At 44.0% G+C, this 26,839-nt stretch overlaps 1 protein-coding gene across 13 annotated transcripts in view; it reads right to left on the bottom strand.

Moving 5' to 3' along the window:
• Window positions 1-26,839, bottom strand: part of Esrp1 (epithelial splicing regulatory protein 1) — a 54,551-nt gene that overhangs the window by 24,466 nt on the left and 3,246 nt on the right. For 4 of the 13 annotated variants that reach the window (XM_006237878.5, XM_006237880.5, XM_063288190.1 and 1 more), the window contains exons 4-12: window positions 22,821-22,935; window positions 9,931-10,029; window positions 9,752-9,806; window positions 8,174-8,284; window positions 7,931-8,063; window positions 7,791-7,833; window positions 4,250-4,551; window positions 3,124-3,342; window positions 994-1,192 (exon numbers count right to left, since the gene is read on the bottom strand). In XM_006237878.5, coding sequence (XP_006237940.1) covers window positions 994-1,192; window positions 3,124-3,342; window positions 4,250-4,551; window positions 7,791-7,833; window positions 7,931-8,063; window positions 8,174-8,284; window positions 9,752-9,806; window positions 9,931-10,029; window positions 22,821-22,935 — 1,276 coding nt within the window. Of the gene's footprint in view, window positions 1-993; window positions 1,193-3,123; window positions 3,343-4,249; window positions 4,552-7,790; window positions 7,834-7,930; window positions 8,064-8,173; window positions 8,285-9,751; window positions 9,807-9,930; window positions 10,038-12,278; window positions 16,813-17,496; window positions 18,967-22,820; window positions 22,936-26,839 lie in introns of those variants that run through there. The other 9 variants (XM_063288193.1, NM_001127564.2, XM_006237877.5 and 6 more) reach the window with 5 other exon arrangements.

The following is a 26,839-nucleotide window of genomic DNA, read 5'->3' on the forward strand; positions in this document are numbered from 1 at the left end:
AACAATAATTAATTAGATATTCACCAACAGCAAGCAGCAGATAAATGGAGTTTTAAAGAGTTTAGGAATTCCATGGGGGGAAAAAAAAGGATTAAGCCCCACCGAACACACTACGAATACTTTATTAAATAAGTTAATTATATAGACCCCTCTTTGCTTCAGAATAAAACTCAATGCCTAAAACTGCCCACTTTAATAGAACCATGCAGATCGACTCATTGAAACTGCATTAAAAAGGTTCGTATTTTAACGCCAGGGCTCCAGATACTCCTCAGCCATTAACTAGATCTCCGCTCACGCCTCCCGGGCTTATTCCTCTCAAACAGGATTCCGCACAGCTCGCACCCAGCTGCCAATGAGCAAGAGCACAGCTTGGAATTAAGCACTGATCCTGTGATCCAATCAAACGTTGGCTGACTCAAGTACGAATTTATTCACAAATGCAGTCTACCACACCCTGCTCGTTCCAGGTATCCTGGATATCAACAAGAATGCTCTCCAGGCTACCATTTTTCAAGACACAGTTGATGCTCAAATAAAGTTAAGAATGCAAAACGGGCATCAAGTCATCCTTCTTAAAAGTTTAACCCGTAAAAGGACAACGGATAAATAAAAAATAAAGTAAGAGACAGAAAGGAGAGGGGCCAGCCAGATGTTCCGTTCCACCTTCCAATCATCTTACATAGCCAGGCTGCCTCCCAGAGTCAGTGCTTATCCAGACGGAGCACACTAAGCTTCAGAACCCACGTGCTTTATCGCTGGAAAAGCAAGAATGTAATTTGAAAGGAAATATCTGTATAGCATGTCTAATTACGGGTGTCCACAACCAAGGTCTAACGATTGTCAGGAACTAGTGATTTCAGATGGGAAAGCTTTATGTAACCACCTCGCCTGCCTCAGAAAGAACCAGGGGACACAGAGAGTGACGAAAAGCAGCCTAAGCACCTACCAGCATACAGCGTAGAATAGCGCCAAGACCCAAGAAAAACTTACATGGTAACTTACATGGCGGTGGGGATAAGCCATTTCGATTTAAAGTGCCCCCCATTAACACAAAGTTCATCTCCTCAGCTGAACACTGAAAGACTTCAACATATCTGTCCTTCATGGTTTTTTTATGATACTTCTGCGCAGCCATGAATGCTCTGTCTGTAGACTTCATCTGGATAAAGGCATCTCCTGACGGGCGTCCCTGAGTGTTTGGGGGGAGAATACAAACAAAAAGGCGACTGTCTCCTCCAACAAGGAAATAAAACGGTTGCTTATAAAGCATGTGAAGTGACAATCACCCACAGTGCAAGACATGGTTAGCCACAAGATCTGGGTGACAGTGGGATCTACTCAAATCTGACTTGGGTTTCCTTCCCTACTTGCCAGAATTGCCCACAAAATCTTGAAGAAGAAGTTCTGAGAGATCATGATTGAAAAGTGATCCCTTTTTTGGTTTCTCTTAAGTTAGTATCGAATTCACAGGACTTTTAAAAGGTCTCCTTGTGACTGTAGTTTCAAAATATAGGATTATATATTTTTTCCCCTTCCGAAAAATCCGATTAAATAGCATTTGATGAGAAAAAGCTAGAAATATATCCTCCTACAGGAAACCAAACAAGCCAGCGTTGTCCTCTGGCATTAGCTCCTCTCTGCCTGCCACATCCCTTTAGATTGTCCCTCACCCCTCCCAGCCTAGGCTGGGATGGACTTGAGAGTAAGCAACTGAGAGCTGCAAGGTAGGAGAAGCTAAGAGGCTAGGTGCCATCTGCCATGCTGGGAGCCTTGCTTCTCTTACATCCTCATACCTCCTTAGACTGCCCATGGAGCAATGTAAAAACAGTTTCCTTAGCAAAAAATTCCATCTTGGAAACCAAGCCTCTCTGTGCTGCATACAACTAGAATACCTTTACAATATTTTTTACGTGAACAAGGTTGGAGGGAGGAAAAGATGACGAGTTCGTACAGGACTATTTTAAGTTAGTTCTCCAAGTCTCTTAGGGAATAATTTATATTATACCACTTTACAAATTAATACCATGCAAGTTACCATAATAGTCACCATTCCAGGGAAATTAGCAACAAACCCAGTCCAAGATGGAAACCTAACATCTTCCAGGCAGATAAGAACTTGGCTATCATCAAAGAGGCATTTTTCTCCAGGTCATGGAGGTCAAATCAGAGGCAAATCTGTCTACTGTTGTTAATCAAAGGGTAATGGTCCCAGGTTATTAGAAAACAGTGACTTGAAAGAAATAGTTCCCCGGTGATGCTGAACAGTAGGGAGCTCTATTTCATTCTATTTCAAAGGACTCTTAACTGGTCAAGCGAGCTAGGAGCTGTCAGACCAAAAGGTGTGTGTAGCTCACAGACGACGTGTTAGATCGACATACCTTGGTGTCATTTGCAAGGGCACAGGCTTTTTTTTTTTTTTTTTTTTTTAATTTAGAGAATACTTTTTATTAGTTTTTGTAATCAAACCCACGTAGATAAGACCTTACATATTTAATACAGTGTGTTAACCCCTGTACAAATGGAAAAAACTTAAGTTCAACATTTCTAGACCAATATGGCTGTTAACTTCTGTACAGGGGCACAGGCTTTTGACTCCTTGTGCCCAATAGCATGTGCCTTCCGGTAAGTAGGAAGATTAACTATAAACGTGAACAAACTTCCAAGTACCAAGTGGAACATTAGTCAGGGAAAAAAAAAATTAGTATTTCTACTCTAAGTCCATATTCACTACCCTCACGCCAAAACAGCAGAGCTGAGTGGCTACAACGGGAAACTGTGATACATCTGGCCCCGATCTGATGGGCTGATAAGGGGACAGATTTCTGTGATAAAAAACGGCAGAGCTGAATTTCACACTAACAGCGGGTTAATTTGGGGGGTGTGTGTGGCCTAAAGATCTCTTACTACCTGCAGCTAAATCTTCTTTTTTTTTTTTTTTTTTTTTGTTCTTTTTTTCGGAGCTGGGGACCGAACCCAGGACCTTGCGCTTCCTAGGTAAGCGCTCTACCACTGAGCTAAATCCCCAGCCCTAAATCTTCTTATACAGGCAACATCAATGTCAGGCTACTGAACCAGAAGGGGCACAAACGAGCAAACGAATTTTCCAATGAACTCTCTTACCTGGTGGTTCAATACCATGTGAACCCCATGCGTACGAATGTCTGTGGAAAACTCCCCCAGGAAGTCCAGAATGTCTTCTATGGTGGCGGCATAGGGAAGACCTCGCAGACGTACGCAGTCTCTTACATTTGTGGGGGGCACAAACTGCTGAGGTAGCACAGGGATGATGGGAGCGGTGGGAAGTGGAATCAAAGGAGCGGAGGAGAACCGATTCAGCACCTGTATACAAGGCAAAGAGCACAAGCGTCGCAAGAGACCTGCTGCTTCTAGGCCACCCTGCAAACCACCAGCGGCGTTGCCAAGAATCCTGTTGGGAATGCAGGTTCCAGTCTCTCTCTGTGTTATCGGCTGTGGAGCACAGTTCTGCATGCAGGAAGAGCGGAGCCAAACGCTCAGGGACAGGGGTAGTAGTGGGGGGTAGTCACGGCCTAGCACAGAACTATTACAAAGTATGGTTGTTCCTCATGCTCATAAGTGGGAGATTCATAAGGGCAAAAGCGAAGCTCCGATGAGGGGCTGGAGAGATGGCTCAGCGGTTAAGAGCACTGACTGCTCTTCCAGAGGTCCTGAGTTCAATTCCCAGCAACTACATGGTGGCTCACAACCATCTGTAATGGGATCTGCTGCCCTCTTCTGGTGTGTCTGAAGACATAATAAGTAAACCTTAAAAAAACAAAGCAGCTCTGATGAAGGCACTTCCTCTAGAGAAGTGTGACATCCATGAAATATATCAAGTACATGCCTGTAATACCAGCCCTCAGGAGGCAAATGTGGGAGCACTGTCCATTAGTTTAGAGCTATTCTGTCTGCTCTGTACATGGAGTTTAGGCCAGCCAGGGTCACATGCTAAGATCCTAGTAAACACAATGGACTAAACCAAGGCACATACTCCATATAACACAATGTACTTACTAAGTACCACCTATCTGAGCAAATGTATTTAAGAACTAGGCATACTGCAAGATGTGGACTTCGGTGGTGATGTATTTAACTTTTTTTCACCATGTATATTCCACATAGTTCTCCCTTTAGATGATCTTCCCACTCTCAACTCTGAACTTAAAAAAACGAAGGGAAAGCCCTCAGGCACCACCCACGCCAGTTTCCCACTTTCTTTAAAACCAACCTGCTGAACTTCAGCTGCTGTGCTTCTGAAGAGCTCGATGTATCTTTTACCCAACAAGTCCTTGTGCTTCCTCAGGGCGTTCTGAGCATACTCCTCACAAGCAAAGAGCACAAAAGCATCTCCCGTGGGCCTACCATCTGGGTAGGTGACGAAGAGGATGCCTTCCTTCCCCCCAGTGATAGGGCAGTGCTGTCCAAAGAAGGCTACCACTTCTTCCGCCGTGGCTGTGAAAGGGAGCCCCCGCATGCGCACGATGACTTGGTTTTCCTTGGAGAGAAACTGGGCCACCTCATTGGATGTCCCTGGAGAAAACAAGTGTTAGGAAACCCAGGGTGAAAGGGTTAAAGCATCGACATTACCAGATTTTTAAAATGACAGAATCCCTGGCAGTACGTGTTTGTGTATGCTGGTGGGATTCAAACATGTGCTTTAGCCCTCAGCTACACGCCAGGCCTTCCTGGCAAAGCTCTGAATGTACGGTTAAGAGGCATGCTGCTAGTGGATCCATAAGATTACCCCAGGACTCAGAAGTCTCTTCCTGAAAATCTGAAGCTCTTCCCATAGCACTTTTAGCAGCCCTCTTAACTTAGGAAGCTGACCAGACAACCAGAGTGGCCACCTGTTCTTTTTTTTTTTTTTTTCGGAGCTGGGGACCGAACCCAGGGCCTTGTGCTTCCTAGGTAAGCGCTCTACCACTGAGCTAAATCCCCAGCCCCGTGGCCACCTGTTCTTACACAGAGAGCTAATCAGTCTCCATGGTAGTTTAAAGACATGGAGGCCCCGGGTACAGTGTCTGCCTATGCGTTTTAGTTCATAACCTCTAAAGGCACAAGTCCTGGACCCAGGATGCTTAGACCTCGTTTTCACTGCAGCCCCCACATCTAAACCAGCTACCTCACAAACTGTGAGAACAAACCAGGTTAATAAAACAAAGTACACTGTTGCCAGGTGGCAGTGGCTCAGGCCTTTAATCCCAGCACTTGGGAGGCAGGCGCCGGTGGATCTCTGTGAGTTTGAGGCCAGCCTGGTCTACAGAGTAAGTTCCAGGATAGCCAGGACTACACAGAAAAATTCTGTTTGGAAAAAAGACAGACAGACAGATAGGTAGGTAGATTCTCAAAGAAACAACAAACAGGCAAGCGGACAGATGGATTATCAGAATAAAATTCTCCTTTGCTTTTAATTAGATTTTCGTAGAGAACAATGGAAGAAGTACATCGGCGCGGTTCCAACATTTACCAACACTGCCCAGACCGCACCATTTGTGTAGCACTGCCATATAACGAGCAATGACGACGTCTGCAGACCCCCACTGACACCCTTTGCTCATGACAATGCTGACCATGCTATGCACACACAATGAAACCCAGTCAACTTGTACCCAGTTTGCGATGTGTTTACCACCATCAAAGCCCAGCAGCATGCCAGAAGACACCAGCAGCTTCAAATCCATCTGCTATCCCCCAACCGGCACCTAACACTGCCGTGGAACCTCAGAAACTTTACGTAAGAAGTGAAGCCTTAACCTTTGAAGCCTGAGGGCGTAGCTAAAGAAAGTAGCGGAGAAGAAACATACTAGAAACTGCAGGAAAAGAAGATTTCTGCGGAAAACAAGCCTAACAGGTTGCCAAGTGCTGTTTCACACAGGACTCTGAACTTAGATGAAAAGTCCCCCTAGTATAAGCTGGCCCCTTGTCATAAGTCTACTAAAAAAGGCTTTAATTTTTAGACTCCGCTCTCCTACTTTCAGAGATCCATCGTGAAGAACAGTGCACACAAATAGAGAAAACCTTATAAAAAACTAAAAAAATAAGCTCTGGGAATTCAGTAGTGACGTATAAAAATGTGCATAATAATACATAAAATAAATATTAATAAATTTAACGGGGTTGAGGATTTAGCTCAGTGGTAGAGCGCTTGCCTAGCAAGCGCAAGGCCCTGGGTTCGGTCCTCAGCTCCAAAATAAATAAATAAATAAATAAATAAAAAATTTAACACTTGGTGTTCAGAATGTATTAAAAACGAAGTTTTAAAACCACATGAACAGAACAGAAGCTTACAAAGTAGTCTAAAAAGTACTACAATGATGGTGGTGGTGGTGGTGGTGGTGGTGGTGGTGGTGGTGGTGGTGGTGGTGGTGGTGGTGGTGATATTGGGGCTAGAGAGATGGCTCACTGCCTACTCTTGTGGGGTAACCAAGATTCCATTCTCAGCTTCCACACAGTGGTTCACAACTGCCTGTCACTCCAGTTCCGGGGATCCAATGCCCTCCCCTCTGATCTCCACAGGCACCAGGCACACAGATAAGTATGCAGGCAAAACATTCATAAACACAAAATGAAAGTTAACAAAAATATTGTAAAACATCAGCTGGCATTCCTGGCTCGTTCTTATGATGCAAGCGCTTACAAGGCTGAGGCAGGAGAATGCCTGGAGTTTAAAGGCCGGCTTCGTCTACATAACAAGTTCCAGGGTGAAAATCCAACAAGGGCTGGATCACGGTCAGCTGCTAAGAGCGCTGGCTGCGCCCAGCGGTGCTTCACACCAGTCTGTAACTCCAGTTCCAGGGGATCCAACACCCGCTGGCCTTCCGGGGCACTGAGCACAGACACGGTGCATATATGTGTGCAGGCAAAACACTCACACATAGAAAATCAAAAAAATTTAAATCTTCAAAAAAAATTTCAAAGAAACTAAGTATTTTGTGCATCTTGGGTGGCTCACTTAAAAACTGGATAAAGATGCTATCTTCGGGGTTAATATCAGTAAAATGTTATTGTGTGGATAATGAAAGCTATGAAGCACTCTATTCTAATAAGAAAACTGGGAACCTAAAAGTTTTTAAATCTTATTATCCCTCTGTTTGTATTCCTGCGAATACCACATACCTAAAAATAGATCGGGGCTGTCAAGATGGCTCCATGAGTAGCATTTGCCGTGCAAACTGGGCAATTTTTTTTTTTTTTTTGGTTCTTTTTTTCGGAGCTGGGGACTGAACCCAGGGCCTTGTGCTTCCTAGGCAAGTGCTCTACCACTGAGCTAAATCCCCAACCCCCAAACTGGGCAATTTTAAGTTCTGGCTTCAGAACCCGCAGAAAGGTGGAAGGGGAGAACTGAGTCCATAAAAGTATCTCCCAAAACACAAGAAACTATCATGGTCCTGAGCTCTGGTGAGCTCGAAGATTTAGAGAAAAACCCAGAAGCAGATCTGTAATAGGCTCAGATACTACAGGTGGCCTGTCTCCAATAATTCAGACACACTTCCTTCAAGAACTACCCTTTCCCTTTATCGGTGACCCTTTCACCTTTACACAGTCTCATTCTTTACGGCTATTTAGCCATAGTAGTCGGCTCAGGCCTTAGGGCAAATGTTACGGCACATTAAATTCTCCAGCAGAGTTCGAAGTTTCTTCTCCCTATTTATAGAAACAACCCCCTTGTGGCACTAGGAAAGAACCATTTATGGTCACGGGAATCCACTCAAGTGTGTGTGCAAAGCTTCGGGTCATCAATGAATCTGTATTACATAAAAGGAACTCACCTCCGGCAATTTTAAGAAAGTCTTCGCCTGTTGCTTTGTAAACCTAAGAAAGAAAGAGACGTTAAAGCAGGTTCTAACCCACCCATCATAGGCCAACAGGTACCTGGAGAGGTCAAGTACGTCAGGCTCTGAGCCCTTACCTCGATGTAACGGGTCCCCATATGATGTTTGTGCCTCTGCAGGGCCAGATCTCTGTGCTCCTCACTTACAAATCTAACCAGAGCTTCCCCGTTCCTCCGCCCCTGAGCATTCAGACAAAGAGCTGCACCACCCCTTTGAAAGAAAACAAAAACGATGGCAGGTAGGGGAAACACACGAGAGAAAGAACAGAAAACCTTCGCCCTCCTCTGGCATTGAGCAAAAACAAAGAGAAGAAAACCAACTTGGCAATATTGAGTCCTTTGAAGAACCTTGCAATATCTTGATCTGAAGACTGCCAGGGCAAACCTCGAGCCCTCACCACCGTGTTGCCATCGATAAGCTCCGTCTTGCTGCTGTGAATGAAACACAACTTCATGTTGCCTAGTTAATGTAAGGCAAGCTGCTTAAGGTCACAAGGACTCGCAATTCCAGCTTCCTCTATTCCCCTCAAAGCAATCTATTACAGATTTGCTTGGGGAGAGCTGTGTCACTATAGAATGATGGCTGGCTATAGGTCTAACACAGCTCGCACATTCAGGAAACCATCTACCAGTTGAATAACTCCTTCCTTGCTCTAAGTTCAAAACCATCTCAGATCAAATTTGCAGAAAGCAAAATTCTTTTGGTACCCTCACAGGCTGACCTAGAAAGATGGAAGGGATTTCTAGTTTGATTGGTCTTGGTTTCATTCCTGGCTGTTTGGACATAAATAGCCCAAGGCTGACTTTGAACTTGACAACGTCCTACCCTCGCCTTACTAATACGAGCCTGGGCCACCATACTGAGGGTCAAGTGGGAGTGGGGTGGGACTTCCAACTTTTTGAATCCGGCTTGACAGCAAGGACCAGAATAAAGCTACAATTAACCCACACAGGGTATGTGAGCGTGTGGTCGGAAGACTATTAAAGTATCTCCCTCATCAAACGGGAGTGCCAGCAAGCACAGGGTGCTCATGGAAACACTGGGGAGTCACCACGCCTCAGTGACTCACTTTCAAATAGCCCATTACAGGTTCTGACACCTTTTGATGTTTCGTCTTTCTCCTGTTCGCATTTTCAGTTATCCTGGGACATTTTCCTAGTGAGTCACTTTCTCTACAACAAAATCGGTGCTGAAGACTCTCCCCACTGGCAAAGCTGTCCGAGTTTCCATCCATCATGAGGTGCCAGACAATCTTACAAAATTCATGACAGTGACTGACAACCAAGTCTAACGCTGATCAGAGACGCCACCACTTCAGACTCCTCCCCCTAGATGTCCCTGGCGATGGAAGTCGATATTGACAGTACATATATGTAAGTTACCCCACGAACGTCAAGAACTTCTTTAAAGACCCATTTGTGTTAGTCATGTGTGTGTGTGTGTGTGTGTGTGTGTGTGTGTGTGTACGTACACCTGCATGAATTTATGCACATCACGTGCACAGGCTAGAGAGCATTCGATCCCTTCCAACCGGAGCTCTGGGCAGTTCGAACTGCCTGATGTGGGGACAAACCCCGGGTCCTCTGCTTGAACAGTAAGCACCTTTAACTAATAAGTCACCTTTCCACTCCCGTATAACTTTCAAGTACTCTTGACTTTCCCTTTAGAGAGGGGAGGCAGACTAAAATCACAAATTAAACAGAGGATGCCCCTACGTCACTGAGTAATTAAAGATGCCAGCATTTCACTAAATCTTAATCTCACCTACAAGCTTGCTTTAAGACAGATGGCCTAACGATAAGAAGTGGTAAACAGGTTTAAGAAAGTTATCTAAGGGGACGTAAATGTCCCAAGAAGAACAAATCCAAGGTTTACATGAATAGAACGCAGTCACTCACCAAGTGCCACTTTCAAATTTGTAGTTTACTCTCTCTGGATCTGAAAATCTGTGATCTAAAAATAAGAGCATAGATTCATCATTCTGTCTCCTGGACTGCAAAGCCACGCAGTGCAATCAAAAGCAGGGCTAAAAGGGAGCGGATCCCAGGCACTACACAATCACCACAGTGACACTTACTGTAGGGCTCTGAGATCATCGCTAAAATTATGTTCCCCATGTCTTCAACTTGGGAGGCTCCGTATCTGGACATGGAGTCATTCTTCTCAAAGTTTAGGCCTGTGGGACTGAGTTAAGGAAACATTTTGGACAGGTAAAAGAAGGTTACTCTGCTGGGCAGAATTTAAACAAGACAGGCAAGATGTTTATCTTAGCACGGCTGTTTCTTCGCAGCCAGGACTGCACCCAGAATCCTGACGCCTCCCGTCTCTGCCCTCTTGCAGCAAGTGTCCAAGTCAACCCTATCCTGGAGGGTTACCAATAAGAAAACTTTGGCTTACTTAGGAAATAGCAAATGCATGAAAGCTATGTGCACAGTGTCACATCTAAGCAAGCAACTAGAACCCTTTAATATACATTCAAGGAAATGGCCAGGTAACTAAAGAGATGACCCTCAATCCAAACCAGGACGTACAGCACTTGTAATTCACACTGCGGAACACTAATGACATCGTTTCATGCTTTCCCCCAGAACCTCCCTCCCCGAACAGTCTTACAGCCCTGTGGGATAGCATATGTTCAGCAGTAATACATACAAAGGCAAGTCTGAATCCCTCACATCAAGTTTTAGACATAATTCAAGCACTTAGAACCAATGACGCCATGTGTATTTTGACATGGTGACCTCACTGTGTTGCTCTGACTGTGTGGACCCTCCCGGTGCAGGTTCTGAGAACTCAGGTACACGGCACGACCAACCCTAATGTTCCTTGACCATGTCAGAACTCTTTCTGGGTAAACCACATTTTGGATTATATGTAAGTCACAAGTATTTTTTTTTAAAGATATTTAAGGGGTTTTTTTTTTGTTTTTTTTTTTTGTTGTTCTTTTGTTTTTTTTCCGGAGCTGGGGACTGAACCCAGGGCCTTGCGCTTGCTAGGCAAGTGCTCTACCACTGAGCTAAATCCCCAACCCCAAGTATTTTTTGGTTCTTTTTTTTTTTTTTTTTTTTCCCTTCGGAGCTGGGGACTGAACCCAGGGCCTTGCGCTTCCTAGGTAAGCGCTCTACCACTGAGCTAAATCCCCAGCCCCATAACCCCAAGTATTTTTAAAATTTGTATTGTATCTTACTTGTGTGTATGGCCTTTTGCTCTCAAACCTGGCATTCAGTGTGTGGGAGTACTTGTTCCCCAGCCCGTGTGTGGTAATGAGGACAGTTTTCAGGAGGTGACTCTCATCTACCACGTGGCTCCCAGAGATTGGACTCAGATCATGAGGCCTAGCAGCAGTCTTACCTGTTGAACCAGCTCACTGGTTCAGAAGACATTTTTAACAGCACAACAGGAATCAACACAATACGGTGAGAATGCTCCTTTTCTCTGAGTTTGGAATAAAGGCACTCCCGTGTTGGACTTAGTCGAACATTTGCCCTACAGCAAACTCACTGTTCCCTATCTATTATGCTTTCTAAAAAAAATTTTTATGAATGTAAATACACTGTAGCTGTCTTTGTGCACACCAGAAGAGGGCCTTACAGATGGCTGTGAGCCACCATGTGGTTGCTGGGAATTGAACTCAGGACCTCTGGAAGAGCAGTCAGTGTTCCTAACCACTGAGCCGTCTACAGGAGCTACCACTCACTATGCATGGATGAAGCCAAAAGATGAGAACACAGGAAGGACAGCTGCCCCGCCACTGCAGGGGAGTTAGGAAAGGCTGCTGGGGTCTGTGAAGAATCAGGGCGTGGGAAGCAGCCTGTGCACAAGCCTGGGGTTTCAGGCTCAGCACCTGCTCCACTCAGTTCATTAGGAAGGCAGTGGGGATGGGGCTTCTGTGTACTGTGGGGACTTTCAGCAGCATGCTGTCCTCCAGTTATAAAATCTCAAAAAACAAAAAGCAATAAAAGTGACCGCACGATAGATAAGGAGCACCGGGGCCGTCTCACAGTTCCAACAGCTCCAACGTCACCCTTTACTGCTCAAGAATCATCCTTACGGGGCTGGGGATTTAGCTCAGTGGTAGAGCGCTTACCTAGGAAGCGCAAGGCCCTGGGTTCGGTCCCCAGCTCCAAAAAAAAGAAAAAAAACAAAAACAAACAAACAAAAAAAAGCGTAAAAAAAAAAAGAATCATCCTTACAGGATTGTCTAGAGACAACTGGCCAAGTTAACACTGCATAAGGACCAGCATGACAGTAGGGCAAAATGGGAGACATAAAACCCCATGAGCTGACGTGTGCGTACCCTGGAAATCCTGTTCAAATTATACATCTTTCTTGTCTACGAATGTTTAAGTTTCATAAACCACTCATCTTGATTCCTTCACCCATTTGGCCTGGAGTGACTGGCACCGGGCACCAAAGCCTCCCTACCTGCTCTGGGGCACAGTCGGCAATTCTGTCAGCTACATCCTAGGAAACTGGTCTTCTCGATAGTATCACACGCAGTCCCTGAGCATGGACCGCGCCGTCCTTTGATCTAGTTCACTCATCCTCAAAATTCAGTTCTGTAGAACTACTTTGCAGTGATGCTCCAGGAAAGACAAAGATGGTGTGCCCTCAAGAGTTCTTACGGCCTACAGGGAGCCACTTTCAACAGACAATTCACTGTGGGCGTCACGTAGAAAATCCAGGACGCTCAAGTCAAAGGGTGTGCAGCTCCTTTCCCAAGTCTGCTGGGGATACCGCTGTGCAGAGCTGCAGGCTGCCTCCAGGATGGGGGCTCTCTTCTCTGAGAGGCCATGAAGGACCAGCCCCAGGACCTCCCACTTTCATCATGTACACACAGGCCTGTTGACGAGAGACTGAGCTACAGTTTTCTTTTCATGCACAGATTTGACATTTGTTTCTTTGTTTGAGACAAGTCTCACTTATGTAGTTCTGCCTGGTCTGGAACTCGCTTATAGACCACCCTAGCCTTGAACCCTCGATTCCTCTGCCTCCCGAGTACTGGGATCCAAGTAGGTTTGGTTCTCTTTCTCCTCCCGCCACCCCCCTCTGAGTGTATGTGTGTGTTTCCTTCACTATACAAGATATCGAATCATCAGGGAGGAGACATCAACACCAACAATAAGAAGTAGCTAGAATTCAGAGATGTTTCCCAACTCAGCTTTTCCATTGTAGGTGAAGGGACTGGAATTGTAACAGCCACACTTTGACTGAACACAGAAGTCCCTGCTAAGTTAGAAAGGCTTTGCTCAATCTGTTTTTACTTTGAGCAGTATTTTGAGAAAAAGATATCAAATTTATAGGAGAAAGATCAAACGTAGGAGTACGGTCTCTTTTTTTATAATGAAACAGATTGGCAGCTAAAGGATCGTTTTACTAAATTCTCACTTTTAATTAAGACTATGTCCCAGGCCTTTGGCTTAGACGGTTCTATATAATACATACCACCGCATTTCCCATTGTGCCACCATAGAGACCAGCAGCTCGAAGCTGTAGCAACTTTTACAAGTCCCGTGCCCAAACCCCATCCTTACACATGTGTGCGCGTACCTCCTTACATACGCTCGGTCTGTTTCCTCACCAGAGTTGAACGCAAACAACAAAGGGAAGGGGTTTCTTTCCTGTTTCTTGTGCGTGTTAGGACTACACCACTGGTGAGCTGTCCCCAGCCCTAGGGGGTTTCCTAATGCTTTAGCACCAACACTTTCTTGCATCAAGGCCCATGACATTTTGGATTAGTTGCTGCCACATCTGGTGCTGAGAGAAGGTGCACGGAGCCTACGCCTCCTGGTTTACTGCAAGGCTGGTCCTGTAACTTACTCAACTGTGCCCTCGGGCAGCTACAACAGCACAGACAGGCTCAGCCAGTTTTACAAACCAGAAGTGCCAGGAGGGAATAAAGAACACAGCCTAGCGTGGTGGGAACGAAAACCTACATTTCAGGCTATACTGAAGACGGTATTCGTCCATAAAGAGGGTGGGACAGGCAGATGAGGCTGTGTTTTAACTACAGGAGTCTTCCCTTTATCACCACCCTTTGATGAAATAGGCCCCCATAAAGCACATCTCTCCCAGCTTACGGACTACACTGACAATTTCTTCCCTGACTGTCAGAAAATGGACACCCTTCCAATGTATTTACTTTCCGCATGTAAACGACAGCCCCTCTTCTGAAGTTGTGGCTTTAGTTTGTATCTAAGACAACCACACATGAAACAGAAAATATATTAGTTAGGGAAGAAGTCTCAAAATAACATCTCAGCAGAAATTCTCCATCAAAGCCCTGCCCAAGACTCATCAGAAGACGGTCTTGTTACTGCCTTGTTGTATTTAGTGTAACACACATACTATGTTGCCAAACATTAATATGGCCATGGTGCTGAAAAAGGAGTAGCCAACGGGTAGCACACAGCAGTGGTACCCCAAGAACCAATATTCCCACAAGTGTAGGAGAAGGATGAAGAAGAAAATAACAAGCGTTATATAGGCTTTTCCCAAAATATCATATAGGGCTGGAGAGATGACTCAGAAGTTAAGAGTACTGGCTGCTCTCTCAAGGGGGCAGGATTTGGTTCCCTATTCCAACATGGAGACTCACAAGCTGACTGGAACTCCAGTCTGAGAAATCAGACCCTTTTTTTTGGGAACCACACAAATATGGTACACAGACACAGACACTCGTGCAAACACACGCAAGCAAACACACACACACACACACACACACACACACACACACACGAAAAACCCGTACACATTTTAAAATGAAAAGAAAAACAAAGTTTGGGCTGAAGGTGTAGCTCAGTGGGTGGAGCACCTGCGTAGGCTCCATGAGGTCATGGATTTACGCCCTGCATAAATGCTACGGAACAAGTTGGAGCATTAGGGATGCAGAAGGAAGAGAATCAAGAGGTCTTTCTCCATCACACAGCATGTTGGAGGCCAGCTGGAACACAAGACCCTGTCTTTCACACATACACAACTAAAGTAACCCCATGCCAGGCAGTGGTGGCACCTACCTTTAATCCCAGCACTCAGGAGGCAGAGGCAGCTTAGTCTGAGGGTTGAGTTCCAGGACAGTCAGGGCAATAGAGGGAAACCCTGTCAATCAATCAATCAATCAATCAACAATCAATCAAGCAAGCCACGGCAGCAAACTCTTATACCAGAAATATGCTAAAGGAAAAATATTCAAAGTATTAGTTTAATTTTTACTCTTTCCAAGAAAAAAAAAATCTCTATGTAACAAACCCTATGTCCTGGAGTCATGAGCATAATGAAGGGGACCAAGTGAAGGAATTTAACCCCCTCCCGGAGCCCTACCCCGAGTCACATACACCCTGCAAGCAGTAAGCTGTAGGTAGGCACGAGCCAACAATCAAGTGGCAGCTCACATCTGAACCTTGGCTACTTGGAAGGCCGAAAGTGCAGACCCATGAGGCCACGGTGGCGTCACAGTGAAATGGCATCTCAAAAAAAAGAAAAAAAAGAAAAAAAGAAAATCCAAGGACACGGGCATATTTAAGAGTTGGGAGATACGGAACAGTGGCACGCTGTTTTCCTGACCTACACAAGACCCCAGGATCAGCCCCCCAGCACTGCAACAAACTGAATATAAATACAAAAATTTTGGGGTGAGGGTGTCTATCTCAGGTTATGCCAGAACAAACTATCTAGTCCAGGCTGGCCTCAGACCCTCAGAGAAATCACCTATACAGGCAAAAGGATATTTATATAAAGCAAGAAAATTAGATAAAAACTCCATAAAAACAAAACTAAAGTCTTTAATTTGAATAAATTTTTGTTTCGGTCAAACTTACTTTCACACTCACCCACCCACCCCTCTTAACTCCTTCTGTGCCCCCAAGCCTCCCACCCCCATCTTAACTCTATGTCGTTTCTCTCTCACATGTACATACGTATGCTCTTAATCTCCTGTGTGTGCATGCTTGCGACTACATGTAGTTCCATGTGACTACATAGTTGAGGATGACCCTCAACTCCTGACTTTCCTGCCCTCGCTCCTCTTGTGCTGGAATTAGAATGTGCCTTACCACGTGAACATCTGGTTTACGCAGTCGTAGCGATAAACATCGGTTATTAAACCCAGGGCTTCCTGAGCCCTAGACAAGCACCTACCAACTGAGCTTCATCGAAAACAAAATGACACTTGTAGAATTAAAATAAGCCACACAAAATTTATTTGCGTGCTAGCCAGAAACAAGCAGTCACTTCCAGTTGCTTAACTTACCACAGGACCACAAGCCAATGTGCTTGGTCGCTTGCTTCAAACAGTGCCTGGCGATGATGGGATGCCAAAGATAATTTCTTCCCCCTCCAGGTAACAAGGCTGTCTAACAGAGCGTGCCTTAACCGTGCATGTGAGGATATTTTAAATCCTTTTCATATGAAGAAGTGGCTACGGGGGAAACAGTCGGTATGCTTTCGGCCATCTTTTGAATTGGGTAGTGGCTTGGGCAATTACAATGGCCCTGTTCAACTAACTGTAAAAAACCTCATGCAAAAATGAGCCACAATCACAGTGTCTTAAAGAAAAGGACACGTTAGCAAGGCCATTGTTCAGGCACTAACATGGACCTGAAGCCTTCAAAGTTCTCTAGCCAGCGTCACACGAGGTTCAAAACTTTAAGTGTGGAATAGTTCAAACACATTTTAAATCAATAAGGAAGTCCATCTTAAAGCTGTTTGCCACTGTGTTATCTCTTTGGATAGTCCCAATAACCTAGGAGGAAACAGAGTGGCCAGCACTGGATAATGTGGTCACATGCACCATGGTCATTATTTCAAGTCTTTTCTGCTTTAATACAAGGAAACCGAGGCTGACGACTGCCAACAGCCCGACTCTAATACATTACACCCTAGACCTCATATTTTGTTTTCATTCTTAGAGACGGAGTTTCTCTATGTAGCCCTGGCTGGCCTTGAACTCAGAGATCAGCTTGCCCCTGTCTCCCGAGTGCTGGGATTAAGGGTATGCATTCCCACCAGACCAGAGCTCAGTTCTTTAAGCACCTATATTATATATACAGGCTAAGGCGGTGCCATATATACACATCCAAATCATGCACAGCCATCCAGAGGCAGCAGAGAACATGGTCAAGCAGTAAGAGCCTCCGGAGTGCACCCTGGCGCTGTGTGAACACTCACAATTTTACTAATACCTTATGACTGAGAGGCTTACCTGCAAAAGCTCAGAGAAGCCCCATAGTACAAAAAGCTTCGGAAGAAGCGTAACATACCTGAGTAGACAACAAGTGGTCACAATTACATCATCTGCCAGATGTGGGTGCATGACTCTAATCCAGCATTGGGAAGGCAGATCTCTCTGAGTTCTAGGTCAGCCTGCTCTGTATTTCAGGCTAGCCAACTGTACAGTAAGAAAACACTTCCTCAAAATAAGGACATTCACATCCGATAGATATTAGAGGCTCTCACTTATGATAAACCTCTGTATCTTCGTGCTGGGCATGATAGCACAAGCCTTTAGTTCCAGTTCTTTGGAGTCAGAAGCAGGTGGTCTGTGAGTTCGATGACATCCTGGTCTACAAAACAGATTCTAGGACAGCCAGGGCTACACAGAAAAACTATGTTTTGAACTACTACCCCCCAACCAAAAAAACCTTACCTCTCAGTTTCTCTGGTTACACGATGGGGTAATGCCCTTTTAGTAGGCTACTGTGAGGCTACTAAAGCAATAGGTGTAACTGATTTTCAATATTTTCTTGTGTATGGATGTGATGGCCGGGCTCTCAAAGCAGGGCCTCTGCAAAGGCTATGTAGATACTCTGTCTCTATGTCTTACCCTGCCCCTGAGCAGTCTTTCTTTCACAGGTTTGTTACATTAGACTCTATGGAATGTAAGCCCTTAATAAAGGTGTGTCAATAAAAGTAAACGCACATTGCTGCACATCTTAACTAACGAGAATAAATCAGTTCATGAGCGACAGGATGAACCTTCAATTCCTGCACTGAGAAGGCAGAGGCAGGTGGATCCCTGTGAGTTTAAGGCCAATTTGCTCTACGTATCAAGTTCCAGGACAGCCAGGGCTATAGACCTATATGTCTTAAATAACATTTATCAAAAACAAAAAAAGCAAAGCAAAACGAGCAAAAAGCTTCAGAAGTTAGAAGGAAATAATTCAATTTCAGGGATTAAGAAAGGCAGCAATTTTAGTAAATGAATAAATATCCTTTGTACAAATGGCTCTGTAATCAAAACGTAAATAGAAAAAAAGCTACTATTAATCTCTCCAAGGAACTGAACAGAATTTCCTTAAAAACAAAACAAAACGAAGATAAGCTCCGCCCCATCCTCCTCTCGCCATGTCGCCTGATTTAATACCTGCACAGTTCACCTGGCAGATAAGGCGGTTCCTGGCAGCATTGTGTAACGCACACACTAGCACACCTGCAGCTGGAATTACTCTGGAAGCCCAAACCAAGACTAGAAATAGTTTCAGAGCAATCACAAAAAACGCGGTGGGAAAAGCGCGGAAGAAACCAGCACAGTTCCTAACCCCGAAGGAACCAGAGCGGCCACGCGTTCTCCCATATGGAGCATGCGTTCTCCCATACGGAGCACGGTAAAGTCCATGAAGCTTTCGTTTGGGAACGCAAAGGGAACCAGGGAAGCTCAGCTCCCACAAAAGCCAATCTACAGAGTGGCAGACCCTCAAGACCCAGCTACAACACTTCACCAATACCTTTAGCTTCCTTTTCCACCATAAAACACCAACACTGGGTCCACGGCTGGGGCTGGGGCTGGGGCTGGGGCTGGGGCTGGGGCAGGGGCAGAGGCAGAGGCAGAGGCAGAGGCCAGGGCTGGGTGCTAAAAGAGTTGCATTCTCAAAAAAACAAACAAACAACAACAACAAAAAAAAACCAAAAAACAAAAACAAAAAAACCCAAAAAATCCCCCCACACAACCAAGTTCTACCAAGTTGCTGCTTTCCCTACCAAAGCCAAAAGAACGGTCAAAACACAAAATTGCATGAAGACAAAGTGACTGCAGTTGTACTAGATTAATCCAGTAATTACAATTCTTGGTATTTAGCCCAAATGAATTACAGAACTATGTCTCCCCACAATCATGTACAATGATACTTAGAACAACTTTATTCATAACTGTCACAACTGAGTATCAAGGAAGTTCTCAGTAGGAGAGTGAATGACCTATGGTATATCCAGACGATATTAAGCATCACTAAAAGGAGGGGAACTAGTAGGGCAGTGGTCACTCCCGCCTTTAGGCCCCACACTTAGGAGGCAGGAGGATCAATCTCTGTGAGCTCAAGGCCAGCCTGGTCTACGGAGAGTTCCAAGACAACCAGGGCTACACAGAGAAACCCTGCCTCAAAAAACAAAAACAAAACAGGGAGGGAAGAGAGGGAGGGAGAGAGAGAGGGAGGGAGAGAGGGAGGGAGAGAGAGAGGGAGAGAGAGAGGGAGAGAGGGAGGAAGAAAGGGAGGGAGGGAAAAGGAGTTGAATTATCAAGCCATGAAGATAAATGCAAGCACCTTAGACGTATACAATCGTGTTTAAAAAGCCAATCTGAAGAGATGATTCCGATCTCATTCGGACTACCTGACTACACGACTTTCTGGAAAAGACAAAAGCAAAGGGACAGAAAACCATTCTGTACTTCACTACTTTGCTTTCTGACGAGATGGTGTTGGGCACATCATCCTATACATTGGAAAGCCTGAAAATGCCCAACATCAGAAGTGATCTCCAACAAAGCGAGGGTAACACATCGAAGGAAGTTCAGTTTTAAGAAACTGCACATATGCCAAACTGACATTAAGGAAGGGTTAGGGATGTCATGGGAAATCTGTATTTTCTGCTCAATTGGCTCTGATCTAAAATTACTCTTTAAAAAAAAGATTTGTGGCTGGGTGTGATGGCTCGAGCACAGAACCTGAGCACCCAGAGGGAAGAGGGGGGGGAAGCAGGAATGCCAAGTTCCCAGCAAGCCTGTAAACTGCAGAGCAAGCCCCCATTTCAAAATGAAACAAAAACAGTACCAGGAATTTACGTTTTAATTGGATAGAAAGTGAAAGAATACTAACACAGTACCACAGCCACTGGCGTTCCTGACAAATCCACATGGCTACACTTGCATTTAAAAAAAAAAAGAAAACCTGGGCAGGGAGGTGCACACCTATAAACCTGGCACTCCTGGTCAGGAGATCACCCTTGATGATACAGCCAAGTTCTAGGTCAGCTTGGACTACGTGAAACTGTCTCAAAAACTAGTCAGATTTAAGAATAAGAATACAACTATCTGCACAGTGAGAAAATGTTAAGTTATTTCTGTTGCTAGTCAGTGGGACTGAGAAGCTCACACTGTCATCTGACAAAAACCAACAAACGTGTTTAATGACCGTCTTCATGTTTCCAAATTCAGGACCGTTTCCATATCAACAAGGAGGTAACAAGTGGTTTTCAAAGAGCACAGCTCTTCGGCTCACAAAGGCTCAGACAGATGGACGCGGTCGACGCTCAGAATCAGTACTTACTTTGACCTCTAAGGTTGGTTTAGCAGCCTGGTCAGGGAAAGATCTACTTCTCTGAAGAGAAAGATTGATCATAACAGCAGAGATGAAAAATAAAAGCCTATGTTAAGAAGGGTCAATAGCATTTCTAAAATAGTAAAAAGGGGGGGGACCCAAACATTAATCAAAACATTTAAAGTTAGAATCGATTTTTTGTTTGTTTAAAGGCAGGGTTTCAAACAGCCTAGGCTGGCCTGAAACTTGCTACTCCACTGAGGACCACTGGGAACCTCAGGCTCTCTGGCACCTTCTTGCCAAATGCTGGCATTACAGGTGTGAGCCAACCCTGAGCTCAATCTCCGCTGGGCATTACCAACCAAGCTACACCCCCACCCCCACCCCGCCCCCCATCAGCAAGTTACATTTTAAGAAACAGAAAATCCTGCCTTTGCTTTGTTTGTTTGTTTTTTTTTAAATGGTGGGGGAAAAAAGTATATATTTAGAATTAACCATCTGGACTCACTTTAGATCTAAAGACCCCAATCTTGTTGGCAACATCTAGAGCATCATAATCAGGAGCCAAGCAAACATACACCTTCTCCTCTCTGTCAGGCCGTCATCAGGGTATTGACTTTGGCCACATCGATGTCATAGCTGCCTTTGTTTTTAACCAGATGCACTGATAAAACGACCATGAGCTCTACTTCCAATTTCAAGGATAACGCACGTAGGAGGAAGTTCAGCTTGACTCAGTCACAATTCCATTTACTAGAGGCAAATACTTCTGATTTTTGTCACCATGTACTTGAGAGAGCTGCCAACACATGATTTCAGAAGTAGTTAGCCGGAACAGCGGGCAAAAGTGCTGGCGAATCATGCTATCCCTCCTCAGAGGTCAGCTTCTAAAGCAGGCTGGGTAGCACAGCCCAGAGCAAGGAAACACACAAGCACCTCAGCCTCAACCTTACAGAGGCCAAGAAGGCAACAGAAGAAAGGGACAGTGGATTCTAAAGACTTTTCTGCATTGTCAACTATCTGAGAAAACTAAAAATGCCTTCACATAGAGGACCCCACACATATTGCAACAGATACTTTACCGAGATGGCGAGAATACCACCTGAACCTAGTGTTACAGACGGTTGTGAGCCAAGCCCTGTAGATGCTGGCTGCTAAGAACTGAAGAGCTCTTAACTGCTGAGCCATCTCTCCAGCATCCCATGACCTATGCCCAAAAAAGTGGCGTTCAAGGAGAAACCTAACCCAATTTTCAGCTTCCCTTCTGATACACTAATACAAGACTATTTACTAGCACATCAAAGAGATTCCATAGATGGAAGGCAATAGGTCCTTCGTGATACAAGACTTCTTTTCTTTTTTTTTCTTTTTCTTTTTCTTTTTTTTTTTTTTCGGAGCTGGGGACCGAACCCAGGACCTTGCACTTGCTAGGCAAGCGCTCTACCACTGAGCTAAATCCCCAACCCCAATACAAGACTTCTAAGCATTAAAACAAGTTACCAATATATGAAGCATTCAATATCCTATTTTCATAGTCAAGTGGCACACACCTTTAATCTCAGCGCACTTGGGAGGCAAAGTCAGGTGGATCTCTGAGTTTGAGGCCAGTCTGATCTACATAGTGAGTTCTATCCAGGACAATCAGAACTATATAGTCAGACTGTCTTGAAAAAAATAAAATAAAATAAAAATGTCATCTTTGTTAAGTGAATGTGTTCAAAACAACCTGTTCTCCTCTCCCAATTTTTTTTTTTTTTGAGACAGTCACCACTATGTCTGGCACAATTCCTGTTTTACTCTGCCCCCAAATATCTTACTATATTCACAAGATCAGGTTGGTACATACGGAAAATAGCTAAGATTTAAAGGGAACCCAATACTTCAAAACAAAATCTTCTGTAATATAAAGAAACAAAAATAGACCCCAAGACCAAAACAATCAGGCACAAGTAGCTTTGGGATCTGTAGACAAAGTGGAGTCTTTGTATTTTATCTAATCTACCAAACATATGTGTGCATCTTTCTATACACACATGGATACATTCATATATTTATCATCGGAAACAAAAATACCGCACATAAACAAACTATTAAGACCATGTACCTGCCCAAGTCCGGGTCGGTCAATGACTACTCTGAAAGATGGCTACAGTTTAGAGTGTTACTTCTCCCTCTCGCAGTATACCGACACAATTGGACAGGAACAATTTGATCCACTCACTGACAATGTAAGGCAGTTTTCTTGAGCCAGGTACAGTGGCTAACACCTTTAATTCTAGCACTGGGGAGGTGTGAGGCAGGAGGACACCTGTAAGTTTGCCACTTCCTTCCACTACATAATGAGTTCCAGGTCATAACAAGTTCCATCTCCAAAACTTAAAACAAACAGAACAGCACAGGGTCGATGTATGAAGCACTCTTAGGTCAACTTAAAGGATACTCTCTGCCATGGCTGCAACATCCAGCTTGTCGAGGTCAGGAGAGCCGGGGCAACACTTCTTGAATTCTTTTCGAAGATCGAAAAAGGAATAGAAGCATTCAGGTAGTAATACATTCTGAGGGAGGACAGGGTAGAGGTTGTTAAACTAGGCGAATTTGGTCCATATTTCTCTAGTAACTAGGAACCTAAGAGTGGAATATAGGTAACATTTTACCACAATTTTTAGAACTATGAAATTCAAGATGAACTGGCTTTAATGTTTAATCCTTGGCCACAGTATCACATTAGATCCTACAATCTAAGCAGTTTCACAAAAGTCATCTCCTTTTAACAGAATGGACAACAATGTTTATGTTCGCTGTGCCTTCCAAATCAAACCACTTTTTGTCTCACGTGTCTGCTTCTACGTGTCTGCAGGTGCACCAGGTGTGTGTGGGTTCTCACGAAAGCCAGAAGCCTCTGGCTCGGAAGCTACAGGAACTGAGGATTACCAGAATGAGGGTAGGGAACACAAGTGCACTCTCTGCTAACTGCTGAGCTTTTTTTCCTCCCCTCACTCAAACCGGTCCTGGAGTTGTTACATTGTCTGAACTCCCGTGCTCTTACTAGGGTAGTTACAACCTTTCTCTGCCATAATCACTTTAGACCACCTGTGTTTTCAGGAATCCATTTTACAGAATTCATTTTAAGATAACTTAAGACTTACAATTAAATGGTAAGATTTTATAGTTCTAACTACTGCTGAATCCTAGTAATATGAATATTTGATACTAAATAAGGTTAGAGAATAGTACCTTTTTTTTTTTTTTTTTTGGAAAAGATTAGTTTTGTGCCAAATTATAGTTCCACATTGGGTTTTTGCTTATTATTCTAGCTATACCTGAAAATTCACATCAGTATTTTAGAAATAAGCACCACAAGTTTAGAGAAAGGACTCAGTGGTTAAAAGTATTTGTTCATGAGGTTGGGGATTTAGCTCAGTGGTAGAGCGCTTGCCTACCAAGCGCAAGGCCCTGGGTTCGGTCCCCAGCTCCGAAAAATAGAAAAAAAAAGTATTTGTTCATTTCTGGTACCTACACAATAGCTCATGATCACCTGTGACTTCAGCCCCAGGGAGTCTGACACCTACTTCTGGCCTCCACAGACATGCAGACACATGGTACACATAATCCACACAGGCAAAAACACCAATGCATATAAAAACAGAATCATAAATCTTAAGAAGAAAAACAAAAAACAAAAAGCCACAAGCTGGTAAGGTGGCTCAGTGGGGAAAACACTCACTGCTTCAACCTGATGACTTGAGTTTGATCCCTGGAACCCACGTAAACAGTGGAAGGAGAGAATGGACTCCCACAAGCTATCCTCTGACCTCAACGTGCAGAGTGTGGCCCATTATCGCCACTCAGTTATAAAAAATTCTAAAATAAGAAGGCATCACAACAACCAGACAAGGAAGAGAGTGCACAGAACTCTGCAGGCAGAGAGGCTGGAGAGCTGTAAGCCCCACGGCCAGCCAGAGTCACACACTCAGATTGTCTCAAAAGAGCCAAGCTACCAGAACGTAGCCCAGCAGGAGTGTCTGCCTAGCACGTTCAGGCTCTAGGTGTTCAATGCCTAGCAACAGATCAAAAAGGAAAGTTGCTTTAAGTCAAAGCAAAAGAGAAGTAGCTCTGAGCACCACTTATGGAGAGTAAAGACCATTGTGCGAATAATTATTACACCACTGGTTTGGGTTTTTGTTATTTTATTTTATTATTTCTTTTAAAGACAGAGTTTCCTTGTACCCAGGTTGATCAAGCCTTGAACTTTTAAGGCTTTTTGAGACAGGGTGTCTGTCTGTCTGTCTGTCTCTGTCTCTCCATAGCCCTATGACCAGGCTGGCCTCAAACTCACAGAGATCTACCTGCCTCTGCCTGCTGAGTGCTGGAACTAAAGGTGTGTGCTACCACACAATGCTAATCCTTGAGCTTCTGATTCTCACCCCCTGGCACTCCCCTTGAATGTGCCCCCACACCTAGTTTTATGCAGGCTGGAGCTGAACCCAGGATACCAGACAAGTACTCTGTTATCTGGGTAAATCCTCAGTTGCAAATGGTAATTCTTAGCTTCTGCTTTCTGTTTGGAATAAAGTATACAACCCCAGATTGGCTTTGAATTCATACCTTGGCTTAGCTTCATAAATGCTGGTATTACAGGCATTGATCACCACTCTTGGCTAAAAATAATTTTTGACAAGACAGAATTTAAGACATCCCACCCCCCCTTTTAAGATTTCTTGATGGGGGGAGCATACGCATGCCACTGAATGAATGTGGAGGTCAGAGGACTACTTGAGAGAGTCTGGATCTTTCCTTCTACCTTGTGTGTCTTGGGACTGAACTCTAGCTTGCAGGCAAACATCTTTACCTGCTAAGCCATTTCTAGCCCTAGATGTTTAAAAAAAAAAATTCAAAATAGTTTGTGTTCATTAATCTAAAATTTCAATTTACTGTTTAAAAAAAGAAAATATGTAGGTTTAATTTTTAAAAATTTATGTGAATATTTTTCCATCGTGTATGCATGTATAACAGGGATACACTTGGTGCCCAGAAATTGTAAGCAGGCACTGGATCCTGTGAAACTGGAGTTATATAGATTTCAGATTGTATAGAATCGAATGTATGGTTGTGAGTCACCACTTGGTGTATTGGAAGCCAAACCCAGGGTCTTTTCAAGAGCAGCAAGTGTTTTTAACTGCTGAACTTTCTCTCCAGCCAGAAAATATGTGTTCTGAATGTTTGCTAAACATACAGTAACATATTCTTTAGTGGATTGTATCTCAAATTGTATCTGAAATCAGAATTAGCAAACCGTTGTAACAGATTTGAAGGACTACACAAACTAGGAGTGCCCGCGATGCCCTATGGTCATGAGAATCTACAGCAAGAATTCACACAACAGGAAAAAACATCAGTTTAAATCAGTATTCCCATTTAAAATAGCACTTTACACTGACATCACACTAAATTATACAGCAAATTAAACAGGTTTGTATAGTATAAATGTTGCTCGCAAAAACAATGCTTCCCTACATAAGTCTGGAGAATATATAATATGCTAATGTCAGAGAAAACTTTGTGAGTTATTTTCTTTCATGTTTTAGCATTTTGTGTATAAAATGAATACATATAATTTTTATTATACTATTTTAGTTTCTTATATTTATCTTAATAGAAACGGCTCAGGAAACTACCTTAATTTTTCTCCCCTACAATGCAATCCTTCCAAAAAATAATAGAAGAAACTGTGCTGAGGACAGTAGCCCTTACCAGTAACCCAGCATTTGAAAAAAAGTGAAGCAGGAGGCTCTTCAGTAAGTGGTCATCTAAGCTATATAGAGTGAAAGGCTAGCCTGAGTTCTAAGGCTGTCGCAAAAAAACAGAGGGGAGTGAACAAAAGTAAAAATCTATTTCCCTCTTGCCAATAGTGAAAGAAGGAATTAATTCTTGGCCCTTCCTTTATGACTTGGGGGTTGGAAGGGACTCCTCCTTTGTACTTCTGACTCAATGACACAGTTACCAGTATACCATTCCATGACATCAACTGGTTACCAGGACTCCTATAAAAGGAGTGATCTACCTTCAAAGGTGGAAGAACAGACATTGTCGTGCAGACACTTTTCTAATGATTACTTAACTAACTCACCAGCTTTCCCTACCTTAGAGAAGGAAGGCAAAGACAGGCAGCAGTAAATGAACCTGACTGCACTGTCTATCTACCAACTCTCCCAGCCTCACAGTGCTCTGAATGGTGCCAGCCTAAGGCGGCACAGCACAATTAATCTGAATTGTTAATAGGAACTACATTATCACGAATTGGCTTCACTAGGTGAGCTGTCTTTGCTCTTCATTGTCCTTCAGAAATATTCTTCCCAGGAGGAGAAACAGTAGATCAGGGTAAGACTGTTCTTATAGCATAATTTTTTTTCTACATGAGAAAAATTAGTAAAGATGACCCCGCTGATACAAGTGCATCCC

This window comes from Rattus norvegicus, chromosome 5, assembly GCF_036323735.1.
Source record: "Rattus norvegicus strain BN/NHsdMcwi chromosome 5, GRCr8, whole genome shotgun sequence".
NCBI lineage: Eukaryota > Metazoa > Chordata > Mammalia > Rodentia > Muridae > Rattus > Rattus norvegicus.